This window comes from Ovis aries, chromosome 7 (assembly GCF_016772045.2).
Source record: "Ovis aries strain OAR_USU_Benz2616 breed Rambouillet chromosome 7, ARS-UI_Ramb_v3.0, whole genome shotgun sequence".
Lineage (NCBI taxonomy): Eukaryota > Metazoa > Chordata > Mammalia > Artiodactyla > Bovidae > Ovis > Ovis aries.
In genome coordinates, this window is record NC_056060.1 from 56,641,328 (window position 1) to 56,668,805 (window position 27,478).

The 27,478-nt window shown below is 40.1% G+C and overlaps 1 protein-coding gene across 4 annotated transcripts in view; it reads right to left on the reverse strand.

The window, feature by feature from the left end:
- TMOD3 (tropomodulin 3) overlaps positions 1 to 27,478 on the reverse strand; it is a 90,957-nt gene that overhangs the window by 33,589 nt on the left and 29,890 nt on the right. For 3 of the 4 annotated variants that reach the window (XM_004010606.6, XM_060417965.1, XM_060417964.1), the window contains 2 exons: positions 19,759 to 19,958; positions 14,357 to 14,513 (listed from right to left, as the gene is read on the reverse strand). In XM_004010606.6, the coding sequence (XP_004010655.1) occupies positions 14,357 to 14,513; positions 19,759 to 19,884 (283 nt within the window). In that variant the 5' untranslated portion in view covers positions 19,885 to 19,958. Of the gene's footprint in view, positions 1 to 651; positions 19,959 to 27,478 lie in introns of those variants that run through there. The other variant, XM_060417963.1, reaches the window with a different exon arrangement.

Genomic DNA, 27,478 nt, shown 5'->3' on the forward strand with positions numbered 1-27,478 from the left:
AAATATAAGGAAGAAGTTTTGAAGACACTGATCATCAGGCAAAAAAAACAGTGATTCCTAACAGGTGAGAAACAGAGTGAGCGCCGTGACTGCCCAGGTTACTGCCTGGAGAAGAGAACCCAAGCTGCAGCACAGGGAAGAACCCAGGGAGAGCCTGGGGAACTCTGAACCAAGGAGACGCAGCTGAGGTCCAGAAAGACGAGGGCAGTCAGTGCTTATAGGACAGGGCATCAGAGAGGGAAGAGCTACACAGAGAGCACACTCTGGAGATTTGCAGAGGGCTGCCTTTTAACATTCAGCACGGATCAGCACATGTGAGTCATGAAACTACCTTGGGCCAAGGAAAAAAACCACTGAAAAGATTAGAAATAACAGTGCACAGGCTCATTCAGGGCTGGGCATAGAACGTGCTCCCACTGACCAGCCTGGAAAACCTCAATTCACAGGGCACTGGGTTCAGTTCAGTCGCTCAGTCGTGTCCGACGCTTTGTGACCCTATGGACTGCAGCACACCAGGCCTCCCTGTCCATCACCAACTCATGGAGTTTACTCAAACTCATGTCCATTGAGTCGGTGATGCCATCCAACCATCTCATCCTCTGTCGTCCCTTTCTCTTCCCGCTGCCTTCAATCTTTCCCTGCATCAAGGTCTTTTCTTTTCTTAATTTTAATTTTTATTTTACTTTACAATACTGTATTGGTTTTGCCATACACTGACATGAATCCGCCACAGGTGTACATGAGTTCCCAATCCTGAATCCCCCTCCCTCAAGGTCTTTTCAAATGAGTCAGTTCTTCACATCAGGTGGCCAAAGTATTGGAGTTTCAGCTTCAGCATGAGTCCTTCCAATGAATATTCAGGACTGATTTCCTTTAGGATGGACTGGTTGGATCCCTGTGCTGTCCAAGGGACTCTCAAGAGTCTTCTCCAATACCACAGTTCAAAACCATTATTTCTTTAGCTCAGGGGGTAGGGAACTCAGAAGGGTCTCCCTTGCCTCAGTAGTGGAGAAACGATGAGCCCTAAACAGCTCTAGTCTCACCTAACAAATCTTAAAAAGCAAGACCCCAAAGGATTAAATTGTTTCCAAGTAACTTAATCATGGCTGAGAATGAAACTCAAGAACTATTTGTAGGTCAAATATCCTGCAGTCAAAAAGTTAAAATTCATAATGTTTGGCATTCAATAAAAATTACCAGCATGCAAAGCAGGGGAATTCAATCCATAAAAGAAAGAAAACAATGTATTAAAACTGACTTGGCAATGACAAATGATAAAATTAGCAGGTAAGGATATTAAAATAGCTACTATATTGCACACATTCATATGTTTTCATATGTTCAAAAGGTTATGTAGAGACATGGAAGATATGAAACAAAAAAAAAAGAAGAAGAAAAGGAACAAAAACTGGCAGAACAAATAGAAAAGGATATACTATGCTGCTGCTGCTAAGTCACTTCAGTCGTGTCCGACTCCGTGTGACCCCATAGATGGCAGCCCACCAGGCTCCCCCGTCCCTGGGATTCCCCAGGCAAGAATAGTGGAGTGGGTTGCCATTTCCTTCTCCAACTCATGAAGGTGAAAAGTGAAAGTGAAGTCGCTCAGTCGTGCCCGACTCTTAGCACCCCATGGACTGCAGCCTACCAGGCTCCACCGTCCATGGGATTTTCCAGGCAAAAGTACTGGAGTGGGTTGCCATTGCCTTCTCCATATCCTATGCTAACACTAATCAAAAGAAAGCAATATTGGTTATATTAATATCAGATAAAGTAGATTTCAGAGCAAGAACATTACCAGGGATAAAGAAGGTCATTTAATAATGACAAAATGGGCAATTCATCAAGAGGATATAACAAGCTTAAATCAATTAAAATGAAAAACCTAACATTAGAGCCTCACAGTGCAAGATTCTGGAGCAACAAAAATCAAAATTCTGCAGTATGTAAATTATACACAGACACACTGGAGGGAAAGGAATGTCCAGAGCAGGTATGTTTATTCAGGGAAAGTTTTCCATAAAACATGAATGATGAACAGTCCATCGGGCTAACTCCTCACTCCAAAGGAGTACTGAGTGAAATCATTCAAAAGATACAGTGACCAGTCTGCAAAGGGGATGCCTGCATTTGCATGACTAATTTAAGTAGCCCAGTCTACTGGGCTGAGAAGACCACTTTCTAGAGGTATATAAATGACATTTACAACTCACAAAATTTGAGCATAAAAATAGACTCAGTCTTTATTCTGAACTTAGTGGAAAACAACTGCCCACTTCCAGTTACATAATCCTGCTGATTGATTTAGGCAGTTTATAATTATGATCTTTCTGGTTTAACTAAGGAATCAGATCTGCCTTTTCTCCACAAGGAAATCATATTCTCAGCAAGATGAGAGAAGCATCTTTCAGAAAAGAGTGACTATAGTGTTTTCTGGAAGGCTAAGGTAACTGTGAATAAAGAATCTGGAAAGTTTATGAGAAACCCTTAGTTTAAGTTTAATCAGTTAAATTCACCTTTAGTAAGTTAAACAGAGCAGGGCATAGGAGATTCTTGAGAAGAAAATCCAAGGGCATTCCTTTATCTGGAGAGGAAGGGAAATCAACAGAAAGAAGAGATGTCCACCCTAAGGGCCAACTTAGAGTACAGGCGTGCTCTTCAAGGAGAGGAGGAACCCACACTGTGGGCGTCAGTGGCTCGAATAGAGGAATTCTTTGGTGGTGCACTGGAGTGAGTGTACAAGGTACAATACACTCCAGTCTATGAAATAAGAGAAAAATGAGGGGAAAAAAGTCTTAGGCTAGGCTAGATTAGGGGAAGTGTGATATTAGAAGTGGGGAGGAAGACTCCTAGCAAAGCAAAGTGAAGTGAGAATCTGTAAGAAATACTGAAAACTGAGTTTAAATATTCCTCTAAGTGTCAAATCCATGGCCAGGCTCTAAGCCTTATCTATCCTGGAGACAGAATACTCAATGTATATAAAAAGAAGATGAGAAATAATCACCAGTCAAAACTCTGCATTTCCAACATTCTCAAGAGTGAGAAAGAGCTGCATGAATATTCTCCTTCGCCCTAAGTCTATGCCTCAGTTACATCATTTGTGACATTTCAAGGAGAAAGAGGTAAAAAGCTTCCCAACATTTTAACATGTACCTTCAAGTAAAAGGAGAATTACATTACAATTATGATGTTTTAATTTTCCTAAATATTTAGCTTCTCAACATTCTGAACATAGTAGGCTCATAAGAAAGATATTCCGATTAATCTTTACCAAGATTACTTGATACCATGACACCATTCCTACCTTGAGCTGGTTAGATTTCAGTTAGTTCAGTCACTCAGTAGTGTCCGATCTCATGGACTGCAGCATGTCAGGCTTCCCTGTCCATCACCAACTCCTGGAGTTTACTCAACTCATGTCCATGAGTTGGTGATAACCATCTAACGATCTCATCCTCTGTTACTCCCTTCTCCTCCTGCTTCCCATCTCTCCCAGCATTAGGGTCTTTTCCAATGAGTCAGTTCCTCGCATCAGGTGGCCAAAGTATTGGAGTTTCAGCATCAGTCCTTCCAATGAATATTCAGGACTAATTTCCTTTAGGATGGACTGGTTGGATCTCCTGGCTGTCCAAAGGACACTCAAGAGTCTTCAACACCACAGTTCAAAAGCATCAATTCTTCAGCGCTCAGCTTTCTTTATAGTCCAACTCTTACATCCATACACGACTACTGGAAAAATCATAGTCTTGACTAGACGGAAGTTTGTTGGCAAAGCAATGTCTCTGCTTTTCAATATGCTGTCTAGGTTGCTTTTCTTCCAAGGGGCAAGCATGTTTTAATTTCATGGTTGCAGTCACCAACTGCAGTGATTTTGGAGCCCCCCAAAATAAAGGCTGTCACTGTTCCCCCATCTATTTGCCATGAAGTGGTAGGACCAGATGCCATGGTCTTAGTTTTCTGAATGTTGAGTTTTAAGCCAACTTTTTCACTCTCCTCTTTCACTTTCATCAAGAGGCTCTTTAGTTCTTTGCTTTCTGCCATAAGGGTGGTATCATCTGCATATCTAAGGTTATTGATATTTTCCCCAGGAATCTTGATTCCAGGTTGTGCTTCATCAGCCTGGCATTTTGCATGATGTACTCTGCATATAAGTTAAATAAGCAGGGTGACAATATACAGCCTCGACATACTCCTTTCCCAATTTGGAATCAGTCCATTGTTCCATGTCTGGTTCTAACTGTTGCTTCCTGACCTGCATACAGATTTCTCAGGAGGCAGGTAAGGTGGTTTGGTAATCTCTTGAAGAATTTTCCAGTTTGTTGTGATCCACAGAGTCAAAGGCTTTGGCATAAGTCAATAAAGCAGAAGTAGATGTTTTTCTGGAACTCTCCTGCTTTTTCGATGATCCAGCAGATGTTGGTAATTTGATTTCTGGTCCTCTGCCTTTCCTAAATCCAGCTTGAAATCTGGAAATTCTAGGTTCATGTACTGTTGAAGCCTAGCTTGGAGAATTTTGAACATTACTTTGCTAGCATGTAAGATGAGTGCAATTGTGTGGCAGTTTGAGCATTCTTTGGCACTGCCTTTCCTTGGGATTGGAATGAAAACTGACCTTTTCCACTCCTGTGGCCACTGCTGAGTTTTCCAAATTTGCTGGCATATTGAGTGGGGCACTTTCACAGCATCATCTTTTAGGAATTGAAATAGCTCAACTGGAATTCTATCACCTTCACTAGCTTTGTTTGCAGTGATGCTTCCTAAGGCCCATTTGACTTCACTTTCCAGGATCAGCATAAGACGATTAGATTTAGATGACCTAATAGATGTATATTGTGGATTCTACTGTAAACAATGTACTTAAAAACAATCTTTAATATATCTTTTGACAGCTGTGCCTTATTAGCTGCCTAATACCTTCTTGCTGTCAAAAAAAACTACAATTATTAAAAGCAGAACATTTATTAGTGTAGGACAAAACATTCGTCAAATGCATTGAAGATATAATGCCTTAAAATTCACCTAATTAGGATTAACTCCTCCTTCTCAGATTTTGACCTATGCTTTTAATTCCATACAATGTACAACTACAATTATTTCACAAATCACAAATTGAAATTACTAATTTATTTCTATATAACAACCCTCAAGTATTCTTACTCTGTAGGTCTTTTCAAGGCATTTTGAGATGATCCAGAAAGATGAAATTTGGCATGAGTATACAGTTTTTGTTCATGGTCAAAAAGAAAAATCACAAAATGTCTAATTTTCAATTTTATGGGGATTCCCTTTCCTCACACTAGTTATGTACAATTTTAGCCCAAGAAAGACAGTGTGCCTTTAAGTGAAAAAGTAACAAGTATAATTAATCATCATCTAGTCTCAGAATATGAGAAAGTAGTTGGATAACTATTCCTTTTAGCAGTTTCCAATTTTTTTCCTTAAAAAAGAATTGAGTCACCTGATTGATCTTTTAAAATAATTTACAATGAAAGATTCCTATGGGATTCTAGAAAGAGCTGGAAGGAGCTCAAGAAACTGAGTGAATTGCTATAACATTCCCTGGCATAGAAAGCTAATTCTGCCAGTAGGGACTGAACTCTAAGACCAGTCATCTTAGTAAGAAAAATGATTTAGAGACTAATGGCACATTTTATAGATTCTTATCTAGTCTGAGCACAGCAGAAAAGTAAAATGTTTTTATTTCTTAATAGGTTTGCAAAATTGTTTTAAGAAGAACCAGGAGAACCTCTTCCATCTAGGAAGACATCCTTCATCTGAAAGTCTATCTCCTGTGAAATAAGGCATTAAGAAACCTGGGACTCAACCCAGGTATTCAGGTAACAGCTTAAAAAAACAAATTTCTGAATTTTCAGAGCTAAGGAGGGGATTCACATTTAGCTTGATTAGAAGGTATGCTAACATGATGTAGATAATTTATTCTGAATGTGATCACGATCTTGGGGATGAGACCCAAAGAAAGGAAGGCAGATTAGTGACGATGGATAACCAAGGCCAACTAACTTAAGGATGAGATCCAGGGCGGCTTTAAAAAGCCTAGAGCCCTCTTTTAGCTGTATTTCAAAACAGAGCTTTGTAACCAAAGTTCCCCAACTGATGAAGACAAACTTGCCCTTCCTTAGGTCTAAGACACTTGTAACATGGTTGCTAAGGCTTGGCTCCATCAAGTGTGAGTGGTAGTGTTTTCTTCCACCAGATACAGTGTTGAAACTTAAAAGCTTATCTTTGGGTTTTCCTGATGGTCCAATGGTTAAGAATCTACCTTACAATGCATGGGACACCAGTTCGATTCCTGGTTTGGGAAGATCACACATCAGTCAGTTTAGTCGCTCAGCTGTGTCCGACTCTTTGCGACCCGATGAATCACAGCACGTCAGGCCTCCCTGTCCATCACGAACTCCCGGAGTTCATTCAAACTCACGTCCATCTAGTAGGTGAGGCCATCCAGCCATCTCATCCTCTGTCGTCCGCTTTTCCTCCTACCCCCAATCTCTCCCAGCATCAGGGTCTTTTCCAGTGAGTCAACTCTTCGCATGAGGTGGCCAAAATATTGGAGTTTCAACTTCAACATCAGTCCCTCCAATGAATCCCCAGGACTGATCTCCCTTAGGATGGACTGGTTGGATCTCTTTGCAGTCCAAGGGACTCTCAAGAGTCTTCTCCAACACCACAGTTCAAACACATTAATTCTTCGGCGCTCAGCCTTCGTTACAGTCCAGCTCTCACGTCCATACATTACCACAGGAAAAACCATAGCCTTGACTAGACGGACCTCTGTTGGCAAAGTAATGTCTCTGCTTTTGAATATGCTATCTAGGTTGGTCATAACTTTCCTTCCAAGGAGTAAGCGTCTTTTAATTTCATGACTGTAATCAACATCTGCAGTGATTTTGGAGCCCAAAAAGATAAAGTCAGCCAGTGTTTCCACTGTTGCCCTGTCTATTTGCCATGAAGTGATAGGACCAGTGGCCATGATCTTAATTTTCTGAATGTTGAGCTTTAAGCCAACTTTTTCACTCTCCTCTTTCACTTGCATCAAGAGGCTATTTAGTTCCTCTTCACTTTCTGCCATAAGGGTGGTGTCATCTGCATATTTGAGGTTACTGATATTTCTCCTGGCAATCTTGATTCCAGCTTGTGCTTCTTCCAGTCCAGCGTTTCTCATGATGTTCTCTACATAGAAGTTAAATAAGCAGGGTGACAATATACAGCCTTGACGTACTCCTTTTCCTATTTGGAACCAGTCTGTTGTTCCATGTCCAGTTCGAACTGTTGCTTCCTGACCTGCAAAGAGGTTTCTCAAGAGACCAGTCAAGTGGTCTGGTATTCCCATCTCTTTCAGAATTTTCCACAGTTTAGTGTGATCTACACAGTCAAAGGCTTTGGCATAGTCAATAAAGCAGAAATAGATATTTTTCTGGAACTCTCTTGCTTTTTCCATGATCCAGAGGATGTTGGCAATTTGATCTCTGGTTCCTCTGTCTTTTCTAAAACCAGCTTGAACATCTGGAAGTTCACGGTTCATGTATTGCTGAAGCCTGGCTTGGAGAATTTTGAGCATTACTTTACTAGTGTGTGAGATGAGTGCAATTGTGCAGTAGTTTGAGCATTCTTTGGCATTGCCTTTCTTTGGGATTGGAATGAAAAATGACCTTTTCCAGTCCTGTGGCCACTGCTGAGTTTTCCAAATTTGCTGGCATAATGAGTGTAGCACTTTTTCACAGCATCATCTTTCAGGATTTGAAATAGCTCAACTGGAATGCCATCACCTCCACTAGCTTTGTTTGTAGTGATGCTTTCTAAGGCCCACTTGACTTCACATTCCAGGATGTCTGGCTCTACATGAATGATCACACCATTGTGATTATCTGGGTCATGAAGCTCTTTTTTGTACAGTTCTTCTGTGTATTCTTGCCATCTCTTCTTAACATCTTCTGCTTCTGTTAGGTCCATACCATTTCTGTCCTTTATTGAGCCCATCTTTGCATGAAATGTTCCCTTGGTATGTCTAATTTTCTTGAAGAGATCTATAGTCTTTCCCATTCTGTCGTTTTCCTCTATTTCTTTGCACTGATCACTGAGAAAGGCTTTCTTATCTCTCCTCGCTATTCTTTGGAACTCTGCATTCAGATGCTTATATCTTTCCTTTTCTCCTTTGCTTTTCACTTCTCTTCTTTTCACAACTATTTGTAAGGCCTCCCCAGACAGCCATTTTGGTTTTTTGCATTTCTTTTCCATGGGGATAGTCTTGATCCCTGTCTCCTGTACAATGTCACGAACCTCCGTCCATAGTTCATCAAGCACTCTGTCTATCAGATCTAGGCCCTTAAATCTATCTCTTACTTCCACTGTATAATCATAAGGGATTTGATTTAGGTCATACCTGAATGGTCTAGTGGTTTTCCCTACTTTCTTCAATTTAAGTCTGAATTTGGCAATAAGGAGTTCATGATCTGAGCCACAGTCAGCTCCTGGTCTTGTTTTTGCTGACTGTATAGAGCTTCTTCATCTTTGGCTGCAAAGAATATAATCAATCTGATTTTGGTGTTGACCATCTGATGATGTCCATGTGTAGAGTCTTCTCTTGTGTTGTTGGAAGAGGGTGTTTGCTATGACCAGTGCATTTTCTTGGAAAAACTCTATTAGTCTTTGCCCTGCTTCATTCCACATTCCAAGGCCAAATTTGCCTGTTACTTCAGGTGTTTCTTGACTTCCTACTTTTACATTCCAGTTCCCTATAATGAAAAGGACATCTTTTTTGGATGTTAGTTCTAAAAGGTCTTGTAGGTCTTCATAGAACCGTTCAACTTCAGCCTCTTCAGTGTTACTGGTTGGGGCATAGCCTTGGATTACCATGATATTGAATGGTTTGCCTTCGAAACGAACAGAGATCATTCTGTCGTTTTTGAGATTGCATCCAAGTACTGCATTTCAGACTCTTCTGTTGACCATGATGGCTACTTCATTTCTTCTAAGGGATTCCTGCCCGCAGTAGTAGATATAATGGTTTTCTGAGTTAAATTCACCCATTCCTTTTCATTTTAGTTTGCTGATTCCTAGAATGTCGACGTTCACTCTTGCCATCTCCTGTCTGACCACTCCAATTTGCCTTGATTCATGGACCTGACATTCCAGGTTCCTATACAATATTGCTCTTTAGAGCATCGGACTTTGCTTCTATCACCAGTCACATCCACACACTGTGGAGCAATTAAGCCCATGCACTCAAAACTACTGAGCCTGAGCTCTAGAGCCCATAAGCTTCAACTACTGAGCCCACGTGACTCAGAGTTTATGCTCTGCAACAAAAGAAGTCACTGCAATGAGAAGTCCACTCACCTCAACTAGAGAGGAGCCCCCATTTGCTGCAATCAGAGAAAGCCTCCATCAGCAATGAAGATCCACCACAGCCAAAATATAAAATAAAGCAATAAATCTTTAAAAACATACACACAGACACTTATGTTTTGTGGTTCTGAACCACTCCTTCATGACAGAGAATGGAAATCTCTTATTTGGTAACTACACAATATGATCCTGTACAATGATTACACTATAAAAGATTTTTAACACTGATTTCACTATATTCATGAACAAATTTGATCCTCTCAAAAACTATATGAAGTAGGCAGGGCAGATGTGCAGGTTATGTGAGTCCATCTAAACAAATGTCAAAATAAGCAGAACTAATGACTATATTAAAAGTTATGATAGTAAGATAAATAAAAGTCAGTTTCTATATAAAAAATAAATAAATAAAAGTTATGATGGTGGTTTCCTTTGGGAAGAAGAAAGACAAGTGACTGTGAAGAAGCATGAAGGGATCTTCTGGAGGTGCTGATGTCTTGACCTGGCTGGTGATTACATGGGTATGCTCACTATACAGTTCATTGATTTGTATCCTCCTTATTTGGGCATATTCTGTAACCATGTTACACTTCAATAAAAAGTTTATTTTTTAAAATGATGTGGTACTAATCACTGATCAAAGCTGCTTATAAATAGTACCGAACAGACATATACAGTGAAAGAGGCAGTAAAAATACTGACTGTATTATAAAATGAAAACCACTAACTGTGAATGCAAAATTACTTTTTAATTCAGCCAGTTCCATTTATTTCATACCCATTTATAATGCAAAGTAAAAAATAAGAAAAAGGAAACAAAAACTTTTATAGTTAAGAATATAATATTTTTTTCTATCATCACCAAATTCCCCACCTCTATCATTTCTCCCTTTTGATAGTTTCTTATTTTCTACAATTCTCCCCCTTCTTTCCTATCTCCTCTAACCCTCCAAGATCTTTCTCAAGATAACTGGAGATGATGAAACAAGAGCATCCTGGGGAGCTTCCCAGGTCAGCTGAGGACAAATGCAGCTCTTTCACATCTCTTATTTTCTCTTCTTGTCCTCAAATTCCATATTTTCCCCACCATATCTTTCTCACATCTCTCCTTGTGTTTCTTACATCTGTTCTTCTTCCTCATTATACACCCTGAGTTCACATGAAATGCACATAATTGTAAAAAGCAGTCTTGTAAAATTCTGTTCCTCTATATAAACAGGACTGAAGCTTTAAATAGTGTTACAAGTGTGGCTGTACATATGAAAATATAGCCAGCAGTCTTTCCTTTGACAAATGCAAAGAAATTGATGCTTTTTCTCTTTGTGATTTTCCACACTTCAAAACTAGGCATTAGTTTTCAATGCCTTTTCTGGGCCCAAACACCTGAGGAACATGACATACCCAGCATAACAGCAGTCTGACGGTTAATTTGGCTGAGCATGGTGCCCAGCTAGTTGGTCAAATATTATTCTAGAAGTTTCTGTGAAAGCATTTTTTGGATGAGATTAACATTGAAACCAGTAGTCTTTGAGAAAGCAATAATGTGGTGGGTCTTACTATCAGTCAATGGCCTAAACAGAACAAAGGCTGACAGCAAGAAGGAATTCTGACAGAAGACTGCCTTTGGGCTACAACTGTAACTCTTCCCTGGGTCTCCAGCCTGCCAGCCTATTTGGTAGATTTTAGACTTACTAAGCCTCCATAATCACATGAGCCAATTCCTTACAATAAATCTATTTTCACTGAGGAAACAACCGAAACAACCTACTATACAACTGCATCAAAGAATAAAATACTTAGCAACAAACCTGCCTAAGGAGGTAAAAGACCTGTACTCAAAAACTTTAAGACAATGAGGAAAGACACTGAAGACAACACAAACAGATGAAAAGACATACTATGTTCATGAATTCAAACAATTAATATTGTTAAAATGGTCATACTCCCCAAGGCTATCTACAGATTCGATGTAATCCCTATCAAAATATCAAAGGCATTTTTTTCTTTTTACAGAATTACAACAAATAATTTTACAATTTATATGGAAACACAAAAGACCCGCTAATAGCTAAAACAATCTTGAGAAAGAAAAATGAAGCTGAAGGAATCAGGCTCCCTTGACTTCAGACTATACTACAAAGCCACAGGTATCAAAACAGCATGGTGTTGGCACAAAAAGAGAAACATAGATCAAATGAAAATAACAGAGAGCCCATAAATAAACCCATGCACTTACGGTCAAATCTTCTATGATAAAAGAGGCAAGAATATGCAACAGAGAAAAGACAGTCTCTTCAATAAGTGGTGCTAACACCATATACAAAAATAAACTCAAAATGGATTAAAGACCTAAATGTCTGACTGGAAACCATAAAAATCCCAGAAGAAAGCATACACAGAACACTCTTTGATATAAATCCTAGCAGTCCTTTTTTGGATCTGTCCCCTAAGGCAAAGGAAAAGCAAAAATAAACAAAAGGATGTAATTAAACTTAAAAGCTTTTTGTACAGCAAAGGAAATCACCAACTAGATGAAAAGACAGCCTACTGGATGGAAAAAAATATCTGCAAATGATATGACTGATAAAGGGTTACTACCCAAAAATACATAAATAGCTCATAAAACACAACATCAAAAAAAAAATTAAAAATGGACAAAAGGCCTAAAGAGACATTTTTCCAAAGAAGACAAACAGATGGCCAACAGGCACATCTCAACATCATTAATCATCAGAGAAATGCAAATTAAAATCATAATGAGATATCACACCACACCTGTCAGAATGACTATCATCAAAAAGAATAAAAATAACAAAAGTTGGTGAGGATGTAGAGAAAAGGGGACCCTTGGTGAGAATGTAAATGGGAGTAGCCACTGTGGAAAATAGTATGGAGGTTCCTCAAAAAACTGCAAACAGAACTACCATATGATCCAGCAACTCCACTCCTGGGTATATATCTGAAAAAAATAAAAATACTAATCCAAAAAGATACATGCACTCAGTATTCACAGCAGCATTATTTATAACACAACAGCCAAGATATGGAAGCAACCTAAGTGTTCATCAACAAATGAACAGATAAAGAAGTTGTGGTATGTATGCACAATGGAATACTACTCAGCTATAAAAAAAAAAAAAAAAAGAATGGAATCTTGCTATCTGAAACAAAACAGATAAACTTGGATGGTATTATGCTTAGTGAAATAAGTCAGACAGACAAAGACAAATACTGTATGTTATCACTTACATGTATAATCTAAAAAAGAGAGAATATACTAGTGAATATAACAAAAAAGAAGCAGACTCACAGATACAGAAGACAGACTAGTGGTTACCAGCAGAAGACAGGGGGAGGGGAAAAATAGGGACAGGGTATTAATGGGCATAAACTACTATGTGTGGGCTTCCCAGGTGGCTCAGTGGTAAGGCATCTGCCTGCCAATGCAGTAGACTCAAGAGACATGGGTTTGATTCCTAGGTCAGGAAGATCCCCTGGAGTAGGAAATGGCAACCCATTCCAGTATTCTTGCCTGAAAACTTTCGTAGACAGAGGAGCCTGGTGTGCTACAGTCCATGGGGTTGCAAAGAGGCAGACAGAAATGAACACACAGACAGACATATTATGTATAAAATAAACAGGCTACAAGGATATATTGTACAGCACAGGGAATATAGCTAATATTTTAATAACCAAATGAAGTAGCTCCTTTAAACATGTGAATCATTGTGTTGTATACCTGAAACTTATATTTCGTACAGCAACTATACCTCAATTTTCACAAAAAGGAATGAATGAACAAATGAATAAATAAATCTCTGTCTCTACACACAGACACACACACCCTTTTGGTTCTTTCTCTGTAGAACACTGACACACATAAGTATCTAAGTAAGGCACTGATTCTCAACTAGAGATGAGGGAGATGTGGGGTTGATAAAAAGAGCAAAGGAGTTGGGGATAATAGGTAATTTTGAAAAGGCCTGATGCAGACTTTGTGAATACTGATTCAAAAGCCATTCACAGCCTTTGTCTATTACAGAGATGAAAATGCTAAAATGAATTTTCTACCTTTGCCTGCAGCTAAGGGGTAACCCTGTGACAGAGCTGTGGCCGTATTCTTGAGAATGGCTTCCGTCCTGAATAAAAAGCTAAAGCCTCACTAGGAGAAAGCACCATGCTCTAACCATTCTCCCTGCCTGGTCTACGAAGGATTCAGATGTAAAAGCAGTGCCTGGAAGAACCGAAGATCAGGTCTACTGCTGCCACCATTCCCCAGGGCTCTGTGCACAGTATTCTCAACAGAAGAGCAAGCAGAATCTGGCTTCCCGGGCCAGCCTGTATTGAAAGCTGAGAAACTTAACCTATTTCCTGTTAAATATTATTATATAGCGAGCTTTAAAAAATACAGCTGTACTCGTTCTCCACTGAGGCTAGCTAAGGTCAAAGTCTTCAGTGGGAAGGACCTGGGCTCGAAGAATTTCCCAAAAGTAATAATTATGAAGCATTGATAATTAAAATTATAATGGTTATGAATCACTGAATTAGAGGCTGTAAAGAAGGCTGTAGGGTCTTAAAAAGTCTTTGAAAATATGACCTGAATATTTTTAATGGCATCCCACTTTAAACATAAGAGTTAGGATTGAATGGCGCTTTGACATCACTGCATTTCATAATGTAGTATTGCATTTAAAATTTTACCTCAGTTAACTCTTAGTATTTGTTACAGTTGAGAACTAAAGAGTTCCTCAGAGAACTAAAAATCACTATGTAATAAAACCTCACTAACAAATCATTAACAAGGAACTTCCGGGCCAAGTTAATGAATGTAAAAGAAATGCCCAAATTACCCAATAATTTTTAAAGTCAACAGTATTATATCTTTGAGGCGATCCATGATGCAGCTTTAAAAATATTTTCTCCAGTTCTACCTATAAGAAAAAAAATCAAGTGCTACTGAATCATGTTTTGTGCTTCAAAGTTTTGTACTTACCTTTTTTTTCTCCAGTGTAGGGCACATAGTCTTCCCTGTCCTTATGCTCCAAAGCTTCCTTCTCCAGATATGAAAGGAGGTGTTCTCGATCAAATGGCCCTGTGGCAGACTTGGATGTCTGGTTCTTCTGCCGGAACCCTGCAGGCAGAAGGGCGTTCTGCCAAAGAGAATGAATCAGACATTATGACCAGCAAGAACGCTAATGCTGTATGCGTCCAGATGTTACCCATCTAAGAAAGAATTAGACTAGAATGAGATGTAGGCATTAAAGACTTCATTACAGGGTTCGAGGGCAGCAACATAAAAGTATTCCAAATGAAGTTTTTTAAAACTAGGTAGAATTAACTTACACTATTTTTAAAATAGGCACATTTACCTCTTCTTCAGAGAGTATTCTACTAGCAGGAAACACCTTTTATTTTTTAAGTGTTCTGGGACAGTAACAAAAAATAGTTTGTGATGCTTAATAACAGCTCAACATATACGTATATATGGAAAATATTGTAACATTCATTGCAAAAGAATGCTAAACGACTATATACATCACAGTCCATCATAATGTCTACTTCATCATAAAGATTTTTTTCATAAGAAAAATATGTATACATACAGTATATCTATACAGGATATCACGCAATTAACATTTACTTGTGTTTAAACGCAATGTGTTCAACTTCTATGTGTACGTATGCGTGTATACATCAGAACTAGGATGTATTTGGAGCAACCACTGTCATTGGCTACTCATGCACTAAGACACTCAGAGATTCTATGGCAAGAGTTATATCTCTAGGTTTCCACATGGGTACAGTCTTTTTGAGTGCATGGAGCAACTGACGGTTGGCAGAGAGGTGGGAGGCGATGGGCTAAAGTTGTCTCTTTTAGGTCCCACCCTGTATTTTCACTAAGCCCAAGAATAACAAGCAGTGACTAGACAATGTGAGGGTCATCCTTTTGCTTGTCAAAAACCAAAGAGGTGATATTACCATGTCTCACAGTTCTTAAGTATTCCTTGCTTTGAAAATGGGAGGCAGACAGAAAGTCACATAAAAGGGCCAGCTCTGTTCTGAAGTGCCTCCCAATATCCGTGAGGATGCTGAATCTCCTGGCTGTTGTAAGACCATTTTTCATTCGGGGTGATCTTATATGGATAACGATAAAAGCAAATTTTCACTGTATAACTAAAAACATGGTATGGCACTTCAACTCTGGCCATTTGCTGAAATCCACAATAATTTTCATAAAATTCATCTTTTGTGTTTTTCTCATGTAATGTTGCATGTATGACACAGAAAGTTCATCTTTCAAGATGAAATACAAAAGAGATCTGTTCCTAACCATGCCCCAAAAAGGTTTCTACAACACAAAACTGTCTATAAGAACAAAAAAAAGAAACACAAGGTTTCTACCCTCTGGCTTTGAAATCAAGGCAAGAGCTTCACATGAGGAATCCACTCCCAACCAACCATCCTACCATTTTTACTTCCTAAAGAACTGTCTAACTTTCCTCCATCTCTAACACAATTTCTCTGGTCTACACTACAATCCAAGCTGGGATGGAAAATTGCAGAGGCCTCTCAACTGGTCTCCCTGGATCAGCTGCCAAATACTCTTCAACACTCACTCCCACCCCATCCACCTACCCTAGAGGTTATCCCAGCCTCACTTCACATACCCTCTCCATTCTAGCTCCATCAGCCCTTGTTCCTCCCTTTTACCTGCCATATACTTCCTTCCCTGGGATACTCTGTCCATCCTTTTTTGTTATTCATTTTTCAGAATGCAGCTTCATCCCTCCACAGAAAGCTCTTCCTAACCTCCCATTATATGCTCTTATACGGCATGATTATTTTGAGGGCAAAGACCATGCTTGTTTAGGTCACTCTTGCATCCCTAAGCCTAGCATAGTACCTGAGATATATAGGTTGCTTCCCACCCCCAATAATTACTGAATAAAGACTTTAAAATACATTTATTTTATGTATTCATTTGGCTGTGCCAGGTCCCAGTTTCAGCACTTGGCACCTCTGACCTTCGTTGCAGCACATGGGGTCTTTATTTGTGGCATGCAGGACAGTTAGCTGCCCCATGTGGGACCTAGTTTCCTGACCAGGGATCCAACCTGTGCCCCTTGCATTGACAGCGTGGAGTCCTAACCACTGGACCATCAGGGAAGTCCCTGAATAAGGATTTGAGACTACTTTTAAAAAAAAGATTGTTTTGACGTTGACCATTTTAAAGTCTTTACTGAATCTGTTATAGCACCGCTTCTGTTTTATATTCTGATTCTTTTGGCCTCAAAGCATGTGGAATCTTACCTACCAGATAAGGGGTCAGAGTCATAGCCCCTGCATTGGAATGCACAGTCTTAACCACTAGTTCACTAGGGAAGTCCCAAGGATATTTTTAAAGAAAAATGCTCATTAAGGCAAATTAATACAAGCTACTTCCCTTCACCATCAATAAGACCCTTATCCATATACTGCTATTTCATGGTGGTAGCAATAGAGTTGCAGTGTTCCACCTGCCTATTCAAGCCCACATTAAACATACAGGTTTTAAATGATACATTAGCTAGAATCCTGGCTCCTTAAATACAGTCTTTGACCACAAAATAAATGAGAGCTATCTGGCTTTGGAGGCCAAAAGCTAAGCTTTATTAGAAGTACACTTTAATCAAGTTGGGTTTGGTCACTAAGTCGTGTCCGACTCTTGTGACCCCATGGACTGTAACCCATCAGGCTCCTCTGTCCATGGGATTTTCCAGGCAAGAATACTTGAGTGGGTTGCCATTCCCTTCTCCAGGGGATCTTCCCGACCCAGCGATCGAACCCGGGTCTTCTGCACTGCAGGCACTCTTTACCGACTGAGCTATGAGAAAAGCCCCAGTTAATATAATATGATCTCAAGTTAATAGATCATAATTACTTAACAGATAAAAGTATATTTTATCTATTAATAAATAGATTAAAATCTTATTAAAATTACACGCTTCTCCCTTACAGTGAAATGCTGTTTAATAATTAATTCCCAGTTTAGAATTAAAAAAATAGCTTTTGCTAGACTGATCGGCTGTCTTTTGGAGACAGAAGTTTCAAAAAACAGATAAGTTAGCAAATAAGTAAACTGAATGTAGCATAAGGAAAGTAAAATAGCCCTCCAAAATATTAATAATGAGATATCATGTTCACACTGCATCAGCTGTCAATAAACATCACTGTTCTTCTAGTACCAGGGGTCGGGGAGTCACAACTAGGATTGGAGAGTTTACAGAATACATCCAGAAGTTAGAACTCAAGTCTCTCCATACAAGAAGCAGGCTATGGATTTCCAAATAAAATAAAAGCCATCAGCTTTTAGACCTACAGCTTAAGGCACAAATTAAAGGGGACTCGCTGTCATTTAACAGAAAGACCACTAGACTTGACCAGGCATCAGTCAGGTAGTGGGGCATCTAGTCTCAGGCCTTTCCATAGTTGTAGAACTGAGGCAAGCCACCTAACTTTTTGTTTTCTGTCTGTGAAACAGAGGACAAGAGCTAGATCAGTTTTTCTCAACTAAGGGTGTTTTTGTTCCCCAGGGGACAACTGGCAATATCTGGAAATATTTTTGATTGTCACAACTGGCGGGAGAGCATGTTAACCATATTTTAAATTTTCCTGTATTCTATGATGCTTTGACATTGTGGGGGCCTTGCTAATCCTGGAAAGAACGCCCCTCGCAGGGCTAATCAGTTAGTTCCTAGGGATAGCAAACAACTCTGTCTGTCATCAGTGTGCCTTTCATACGAAACCCCAACCACCTCTTTTACCTCTCACACACGAAGCCAGTACTTGCTCTGCCCTAAATCGGCCCAGGACCAGATACCAGATAACTAGAAGCCACTCCTGTAGCCAAGAGACACTGAATTACTCAAACTGCCCAATGCTAAGCTTGCCCACACTTGCTTACTCTGTCTCACCTGTTTTTTCCCTTGGAAAGCACAATAAAATTTCTAGGCCACACTTGCTCCTCATTCCTTCTGACTCCTGGCCAACCCCCTGCTTCCCCTGCAGCCCTGTGCAGCTTGGTGTGCCTCCTGCTGTTGGGAACTGTAATAAACTCTTCTTTCAAGTAAGTTATTTTTACATGGCATCTTACCAGACCTGATTAAAACAAAATCCCAGGTACATTTTAAAACAGGAGGGTGTGCTATTAGTATGTAGTGAGCAGAGGTCTAGGATGCTGCTAAACCTCCTATAAAGCATCAGACAGCCCACAGCAAAGAATTACCCAGCCCCAAATGTCAATAGTGCCAAGGTTGAGAAACTCTGGACTAGATGAAAGCTTTACGTTCCTACTGTTTGATTCAAATAGGGCTGATAGGTTGAACTACCTGGGGAAGATTCTGCTGTGACATGCAAAAGAGCACTGTTATTCTAAGTTAACCCACAGACAGGTGCACTAAAAAATCTTCCTTACAATAACAATTATGGTTAAGGGATTTGATCTGTAGTACAGACACATTAACCACGTGCTGAAGTAATGCTGAGAATAGGAGTGTAATGCTCAATAAAATTAAAAAATATTCTCGCAGGAAATAAACGTGTGGTAGTGACAAGAACACTTTCATAAAACAAACTCTACCACAATCCATAAAAGGCACTAAAAATCAATGTTTTGGCATAATAAAACATGGTAAAGAAGCGCAGCAAACAGTCATTACCTTTAGATTAGGAAGCCATTAACTCAGTGTTCTCCCCTTACTGCCACTTACCTTCACCCCCTACCCATCTGCTGCTGCCCCCCAAAACATATCAGGGATTAATAATTCAAGGATCAAGGGTCTCTACCTTAGCCTTAAGTAATGTATAAGATAAACAACATCCATTTTGGAAAACAAAACATATATTCAGGTCTGCTTTACATGGATTGCAGTACTGCCCAGAGTCTGCTTAGATCTATTCTACCAGTGACTGGAAACTTTGATCCAGTTTGTTCAGCATCTTTCAGAAAGGTAAGCATTAGATTTAAGGTCATGAAGAACCTTCTAGAGACACTTTCTACACTGCAACCATCTTGGTATAGAAGCCCTGAAGAGGCACAGAGGCTGGCATATGCTGTATTTTACCCAAAACATTATTCCCTGCCCAGAGAGAAAAGATTTCTTAAAAGGGAGAAAATTTCGGGATATGTTTGAAAATAAAAATGTTGGAAAAAAATGCTTAGACTAGTTATGTTATTAGAGATACAAGGCAAAAGTGGGGGAACTGAGAAGGAGGCAAAAAGTTCATTTGGATAAAGAGAAGGAGTGGGAGGGCAGTGTCAGGGAAGTCATGAAAAAGATAAGTGCTCGAAGGTGGCTACTTAGTATCAAAGGGTTTCAAAAATTATTTCATTTATCTTTATGACCTAGCACCTACCTCAGGGTCAAGATCATCCAGAACAGTTTCCAGCTGTTTCAGTTCTATTTCTGACAGATTCCCAAGGAGTTCATCTTCATCCAGGTCCTTGTATTTTTCTAAGTCCTTCCGGAATGACAGCGCCATGGTTCACAGTAGAGGAAGTCACTTAATTTTTGCTATCCAGTACAGTGAGAAGTGATTTTTTTTTCCCCTCAAAACTACGGAGAGAAAACAAAAACATTTAAAGTGTTATGTCATGTCCACCTTACTTCAATCTATTCTAGGCTAAATGAAATGTCATTTCCATGTGTCGTAAATTCTTTGACCATATATCACGCACTACCCTCCTCTATGAATCATTAAATGCCTTTACCTTTTGCCTTTTGTTGACAAAAAGCAACCAAACAAAAACAGAAAGCCACAACTAGTAAGAAAGAAGTGAAGGAGCGAATAAAATTCAACTCCATTAAGACAGCTTCCTGATAGTACTTGGATTTCCTGATAACTCTGTTTTAGTGGGGGGAAGAATTTATATATCAAAATATAATTTTTTTTTCCATCAATGGTTTTTAAATGATTGCTACCAGAGTACTTTGTTTAAGCACAGTATGTTTGAGGTATGCGTGTTTTGCTGTAAACTGCTTAGAAGAACATTATTTTCTGACTCAATGTAGAGGGGATATTAATACACTTTCCACAGGAGAAGCGGCCATTGGAAAAAAATGAGCAGATACATTTAAAAAATATTTTTGATAAGGCATTTTTCCTTCTAATTTATATTTTGCTGCATTATGAAAATAATACATTTATTTGGCAAAGTAATCTAGGTTCCAAGTTGAAATAAAATTCTGAAGAAATGTACTGATTTTTTAAATATGAAATATTATATATATTTTAAACAATACATACTAACATTCTTATTAAGAAAAGACATCTTTAAAGGAAAAAAAAAACAACATAGCATTCTGAAAATGCTTTAGAAAAAAACTCAATACTGATATGTCATTCACTGACCGGAAAGACTGGTCAGGTGGGTCTGCCGATAGGAAAGGATCTCACCATTTCCTCACCATGTCCATCCCTCCCAAACAGCTCTGAAGTGACTCAAAAAGCAGCATCTTTCCAGATACAGCACGACTGTACCACAGGAAAAAAAAAAAAAAACTTAAAATAAGTACCACAAAAAGTGTGAAGTAAAAATGAAGTATTTCTAGAAATTCTAGCCACATATGTGGATCATTGTCTCACAAATGTTTCTGTGTGATTAAGAAATAATCCTGAGACCCAGTGATGTGGCTAAATTTTTCTCGGCTATAAAACGCCCAGTACTTTAAAGCTGGGATACACTTCCTACTCCCTTCTCCCAATTTTTCCTAACTTAGTATTTTTACTAATACATTTTCCTCCTCAAACTAGTAACACTTCGTGGATCCTTTTATGTGTTTTCATCTCCTATGAAGAAAGGAAGGTTCACTACAGGGGTCTGTCAGCTAGCGAACATCTGGGTCCAGTAACAAGCAAATAAATGGAGCTGTACTTACGCAGATGTTAAATCAGAGGCATTTTGTACAATAGCCCTAGATGGGTCTGGCTTACACCTGTTCTGCTGGCACCTCATCTGGTTTAGCAGCAACCCTGGATTATTTTTCACTTTTTTGAACACATAATTATTATCATTATTGTTATTACTAAGCTCGGAAAACCTCCTCTGTACTTCCAACTTTAGGAATACATGCTTATCAAGCATCCAGGGAGTGTATCTGCTCAACTAAAAACAATAAAGTTTGTGGAGACTATTCAATAGAAGGTATCAGCACTTTCAAATATATTAACCATAAAATGCAATTTTAAAGAAGGTGGTAGGTAACTACAGGGGAAAAAATAGAAAACATTTTGAAAAAAATACTTCCTTCATTAAAGTATCAGTGATATGGTATTTGAGACTTTGCCAACAAAGGTCCATCTAGTCAAGGCTATGGTTTTTCCAGTGGTCATGTATGGATGTGAGAGTTGGACTGTGAAGAAGGCTGAGCACCAAAGAATTGATGCTTTTGAACTGTGGTGTTGGAGAAGACTCTTGAGAGTCCCTTGGACTGCAAGGAGATCCAACCAGTCCATTCTGAAGGAGATCAGCCCTGGGATTTCTTTGGAAGGAATGATGCTAAAGCTGAAACTCTAGTACTTTGGCCATCTCATGCAAAGAGTTGACTCATTGGAAAAGACTCTGATGCTGGGAGGGATTGAGGGCAGGAGGAGAAGGGGACGACAGAGGATGAGATGGCTGGATGGCATCACTGACTCGATGCACATGAGTTTGGGTGAAATCCAGGAGTTGGTGGACAGGGAGGCCTGGCGTGCTGAGATTCATGGGGTCTAAAAGAGTCGGACATGACTGAGCAACTGAACCAAACTGAACTGAAGGGTAAGAAACTGATAAAAGTACATGAATATGTACTAAGAGTAATCAGCTTTTGATATTTTTTAATGTTTGAACAATCAATTCAAAAAGTCTTTAATGTAGTTTAACATATTTTGAGGTTTATCAGTTCAGTTCAGTTACTCAGTCATATCTGACTCTTTGCGACCCCATAGATTGCAGCGTGCCAGGATTCCCTGTCCATCACCAATTCCTGGAGTTTACTCAAATTCATGTCCATTGGTGATGCCATCCAACCATCTCATCCTCTGTCGTCCCCTTCTCCTCCTGCCTTCAATCTTTCCCAGCATCAGGGTCTTTTCAAATGAGTCAGTTCTTCTCATCAGGTGGCCAAAGCATTGGAGTTTCAGCTTCAGCATCAGTCCTTCCAATGAATATTCAGGACTGATTTCCTTCAGGATGGACTGGTTGAATCTCTTTGCAGTCCAAGGGACTCTCAAAAGTCTTCTCCAACACCACAGATCAAAAGCATCAATTCTTCTGCACTCAGCTTTCTTTATAGTCCAACTCTCACATCCATACATAACTACTGGAAAAACCATAGCTTTGACTAGACGGATCTTTGTTGGCAAAGTAATATCTCTGCTTTTTAATATTTTGTCAAGGTTAGTCATAGCTTTTCTTCCAAGGAGCAAGCATCTTTTAATTTCATGGGTGCAGTCACCATCTGCAGTGATTTTGTAGCCCCCAAAACTAAAGTCTCTCACTGTCGATTGTTTCCCCATCTATTTGCCTTGAGGTTTATAGCACACAATAAAGCCAACACCTTGCTCAATAAATATTTCAAAGAAATAAGTATTAATTATTTTGAGCATCCCCTCACCTTACTCTCAAGTGTTCCAGCTTGGGCCATAAAATAAAGGTCATCCTGTAACTCACTGCTCAAAAGCCAATAAAGAGGCAAGGCTGGTGAAAAGGACACTTTGCCTTATTTTGGATGCCAGCAGCTGGGGGTGGGGGGCTGTCCAAAGGCAACCCCCACTCTCCCGGCCAACAATCAGTGGGCTTGAGTTTTTATAGGCCAAGGCAGGGGGCTACATACGGAAACAGCACAGTCACCTCTGACAGGCATCTGAAATTGGTCACTGGTGGTCTGATCAGCATCATCTTGATATGTTTTAAGTACAGTTAATCTTTAGTTCCAGGGTTGGTTGGTTTCCATTTCTTGAGGCCAGCTCTTGGAATTGTGTCAACTTAAGTCTTGGCTACAATCTGGTCATCATATAATTAACTTTTCCACCTGGTGGGGGTTTCAGTATCTATGACAGCTCACAAGACATGGCTCAAAACATTATCTACAGCCCTTGTGTGTGTGTCAGTCAGTCATGTCTGACCCTTTGCAACCCCATGGACTCTAGCTTGCCAGGCCCCTCTGTTCCTGGAATTTACCATAGCTTACAGTAAAGAATCTGCCTGCAGTGCAGGAGACCTGGGTTCAATCTCTAGTTCGGGAAGATCCCCGGAGAAAGGAATGGCTACCCACTCCAGTATTCCTGCCTGGAGAATTCCAGGGACAGAATAGCCTGGTCGGCTACTGTCCATGGGGTAGTAAAGAATCAGACCCAACTGAGTGACTAACACATACGTACAGCCCTTGAGGAGGAACTAAAAGTCCTTGACCTTGCTTAACGACTAAACTAGTGTTATTTGGCCTCCTTTGACTGTTTTCCTTTGTTTCTGCATGTTCTCACTGCTCTGATTAAACTTATTCTTTAGCTAAATAGTTTCTACAGAAAAAAAGCAGGTAGAGGACATGAAGGACAATATCTATAGGGTCCTGCTCCATTTCAATCTTACTAATAAGGTACCGTAACGGGTAATATGATAGGAATAAGGAATTGGGGCAAAGGCAACATTACATGCCACTCAGGATCTATAGGTTTGGTCCTGAGGCAGGCCTAAGATGGCAGAGGAACGGGACAGGGAGAGCACTTTCTCCCAAACAAATTCATCAAAAGAGCATTTAAACGCTGAGTAAATACCACAAAACAACTTCAGAATGCTGGCAGAGGACATCAGGCACCCAGAAAAGCAGCTCACTGTCTTCAAAAAGAGGTAGGAAAAAATATAAAAGACAAAAAAAAAACGGACAAAAGAGGTAGGGACAGAGCTCCGTCCCGGGAGGGGAGTCTTAAAAAGAGAGAAGTTTCCAAACACCAGGAAACACTCTCACTGCCGAGTCTGTGGCGAGCCTTGGAAGCGCAGAGGGCAACATAACAGGGAGGGAAAATAAATAAATAATTAAACCCCACAGATTAGGAGCCCAGAGGTAAATCCCCCAGCAGAGAAGCAGTGCAGACACCTGCATCCGCCACTAGCAAGAGGGGGCTGGGCAGGGAGGCGCGGGCTGCATTGCTTTTTAAGGATCAGGCCGAATGCCCCAAGGGTATCCAGAGCAAACTAACTTGGGCTAGCAAACCAGACTGTGGGATAGCTACCATGCGAAAAGCTCTAACATAAGACACCACCAGGACCGCGCACAGAACAAAGGATGGAACAGAATTAGCCGGCTGCAGACCATCCCCTTCCGGTGACAGGCAGCCAGAGCCAGAAGGGCTGGAAGGGGTCAATCGCAGCCCCAGAGAAACATTATCTACCAAACTGCAAGCAGACTTCTTTGCTAACTAAGACTTCTTGGGGTTCTGGACAGTCATCATCCGCCTGAGAAGGTGCACCAGTTGTACACCCAGAAAACCGAGCAGCAGAGATGGGAGAGGCGATAAGTCGCAGTGACCGCACTCGCCAAACACCTGAGCTACTCGGACCTGGGAAGGGCACAAAACGCACGCCCAACCGAGTCTGTACCACTGAGGACTACCTGAGTGCCTGAGCCTGAGTGGCTTAGACCTGGGAGGTGCATGCAGCCCAGGGCTGGCCTCGGACAGTTCCCGGGAGAGCAACCTAGAGCCTGAGCTGTGTGCCCCGCAAGCAGGGGCAGGCGCAGTATGGCTGAGACACTGCGAGCACACGCCAGTGTTATTTGTTTGCAGCGTCCCTCCCTCCCCACAGCACAACTGAACAAGTGAGCCTTAAAAAGAAAGTGTCCACCACCGCCCCCCTTGTGTCAGGGCAGAAATCAGACACTGAAGAGACCAGCAAACAGAAGAAGCTAAAACAGAGGGAACCACCTTGGAAGTGACAGGTGCAGGAGATTAAAACCCTGTAGTTAGCACTGACTACATGGGAAGGGACCTATAGATCTTGAGAAATATAAGCCAGACCAAGGAACTATCCGAAAATGAACTGACCCCACACTGCCCACACCACCACCAGAGAAAGTCCTAGATATATCTTTACTATTTTTACAATTATTCTTTTTTTTTCTTTTCTTTTTTCTAAACTTTTTAAAAATTTTAAGTCCTCTATTACTCCTTTAATTTTCATTTTTATAACCTACTATTACTTTTCAAAAAAAGACCCTATTTTAAAAGTAAACTTCATATATATATATATTTTTAATAATTTTTGTGACTTTGTTTTTTTCTTCTTCATCTTTTCTTTAATATTGTATTTTTGAAAATCCAACTTCTACTCTAGATTTTTAATCTTTGCTTTTTGGTATTTGTTATCAATTTTGTACCTTTAAAAACCCAATCTTCAGTACCCATTTTTACTTGGGAGTGAGATTACTGGTTTGACTGCTCTCTCCTCCGTTGGACTTTCCTTTTTCTCCACCAGGCCACCTCTGTCTCCTCCCTCCCCCTTCTCTTCTCTACCCAACTCTGAATCTCTGTGTGTTCCAATCGGTGGAGAACACTTAGGGAACTGATTACTGGCTGGATCTCTCTCCTTTTCATTTCCCCCTTTTATCCTCCTGGCCACCTCTGTCTCCTTCCTCCCTCTTCTCTTCTCTGTATAACTCTGTGAACATCTCTGAGTGGTCCAGACTGAGGAGCGCACATAAGGAAACGATTACTGGCTAGCTTGCTCTCTCCTCTTTTGATTCTACCTCATCTCATTCGGGTCACCTCTAACTCCCTCCTCTCTCTTCCCTTCTCCATGTAACTCTGTGAACCTCTCTGGGTGTCCCTCACTGTGGAGAAACTTTTCATCTTTAACCTAGATGTTTTATCAATGGTGCTGTATAGAAGGAGAAGTCTTGAGACTACTATAAAAATAAGACTGAAAACCAGAAGCAGGAGGCTGAAATCCAAATCCTGAGAACATCAAAGAACTCCCGACTCCAGGGAACATTAATAGACAGGAGCTCATCAAACACCTCCATACCTACACTGAAACCAAGCACTATCCAAGGGCCAACAAGTTCCAGAGCAAGACATACCATGCAAATTCTCCAGCTACACAGAACACAGCCCTGAGCTTCAATATACAGGCTGCCCAAAGGTACCCCCAACCATTGACATCTCATAACTAATTACTGGACACTTCATTGCACTCCAGAGAGAAGAAATCCAGCTCCACCCACCAGAACACTGACACAAGCTTCCCTAACCAAGAAACCTTGACAAGCCACCCGTCCAACCCCACCCACAGCAAGGAAACTCCACAATAAAGAGAACTCTACAAACTGCCAGAATACAGAAAGGCCGCCCCAAACGCAGCAATATAAACAAGATGAAGAGACAGAGGAATACTCAGCAGGTAAAGGAACAGGATAAATGCCCAGCAAACCAAACAAAACAGGAAGAGATAAGGAATCTACCTGATAAAGAATTCCAAATAATGATAGTGAAAATGATCCAAAATCTTGAAATTAAAAATGGAATCACAGATAAATAGCCTGGAGACAAGGATTGAGAAGATGTAAGAAAGGTTTAACAAGGATCTAGAAGAAATAAAAAAGTCAATATATAATGAATAATGCAATAAATGAGATTAAAAAAACTCTGGAGGCAACAAATAGTACAATAACAGAGGCAGAAGATAGGATTAGTGAAGTAGAAGATAGAATGGTAGAAATAAACGAATCAGAGAGGAAAAAAGAAAAATGAATTAAAAGAAATGAGGACAATCTCAGAGACCTCCAGGACAATATTAAACGCTACAACATTCGAATCATAGGAGTCCCAGAAGAAGACAAAAAGAAAGACCATGAGAAAATACTTAAGGAGATAACAGTTGAAAACTTCCCTAAAATGGGGAAGGAAAGAATCACTCAAGTCCAGCCCAGAGAGTCCCAAACAGGATAAACCCAAGGCGAAACACCCCAAGACACATATTAATCAAATTAACAAAGATCAAACACAAAGAACAAATATTAAAAGCAGCAAGGGAAAAACAACAAATAACACACAAGGGGATTCCCGTAAGGATAACAGCTAATCTTTCAATAGAAACTCT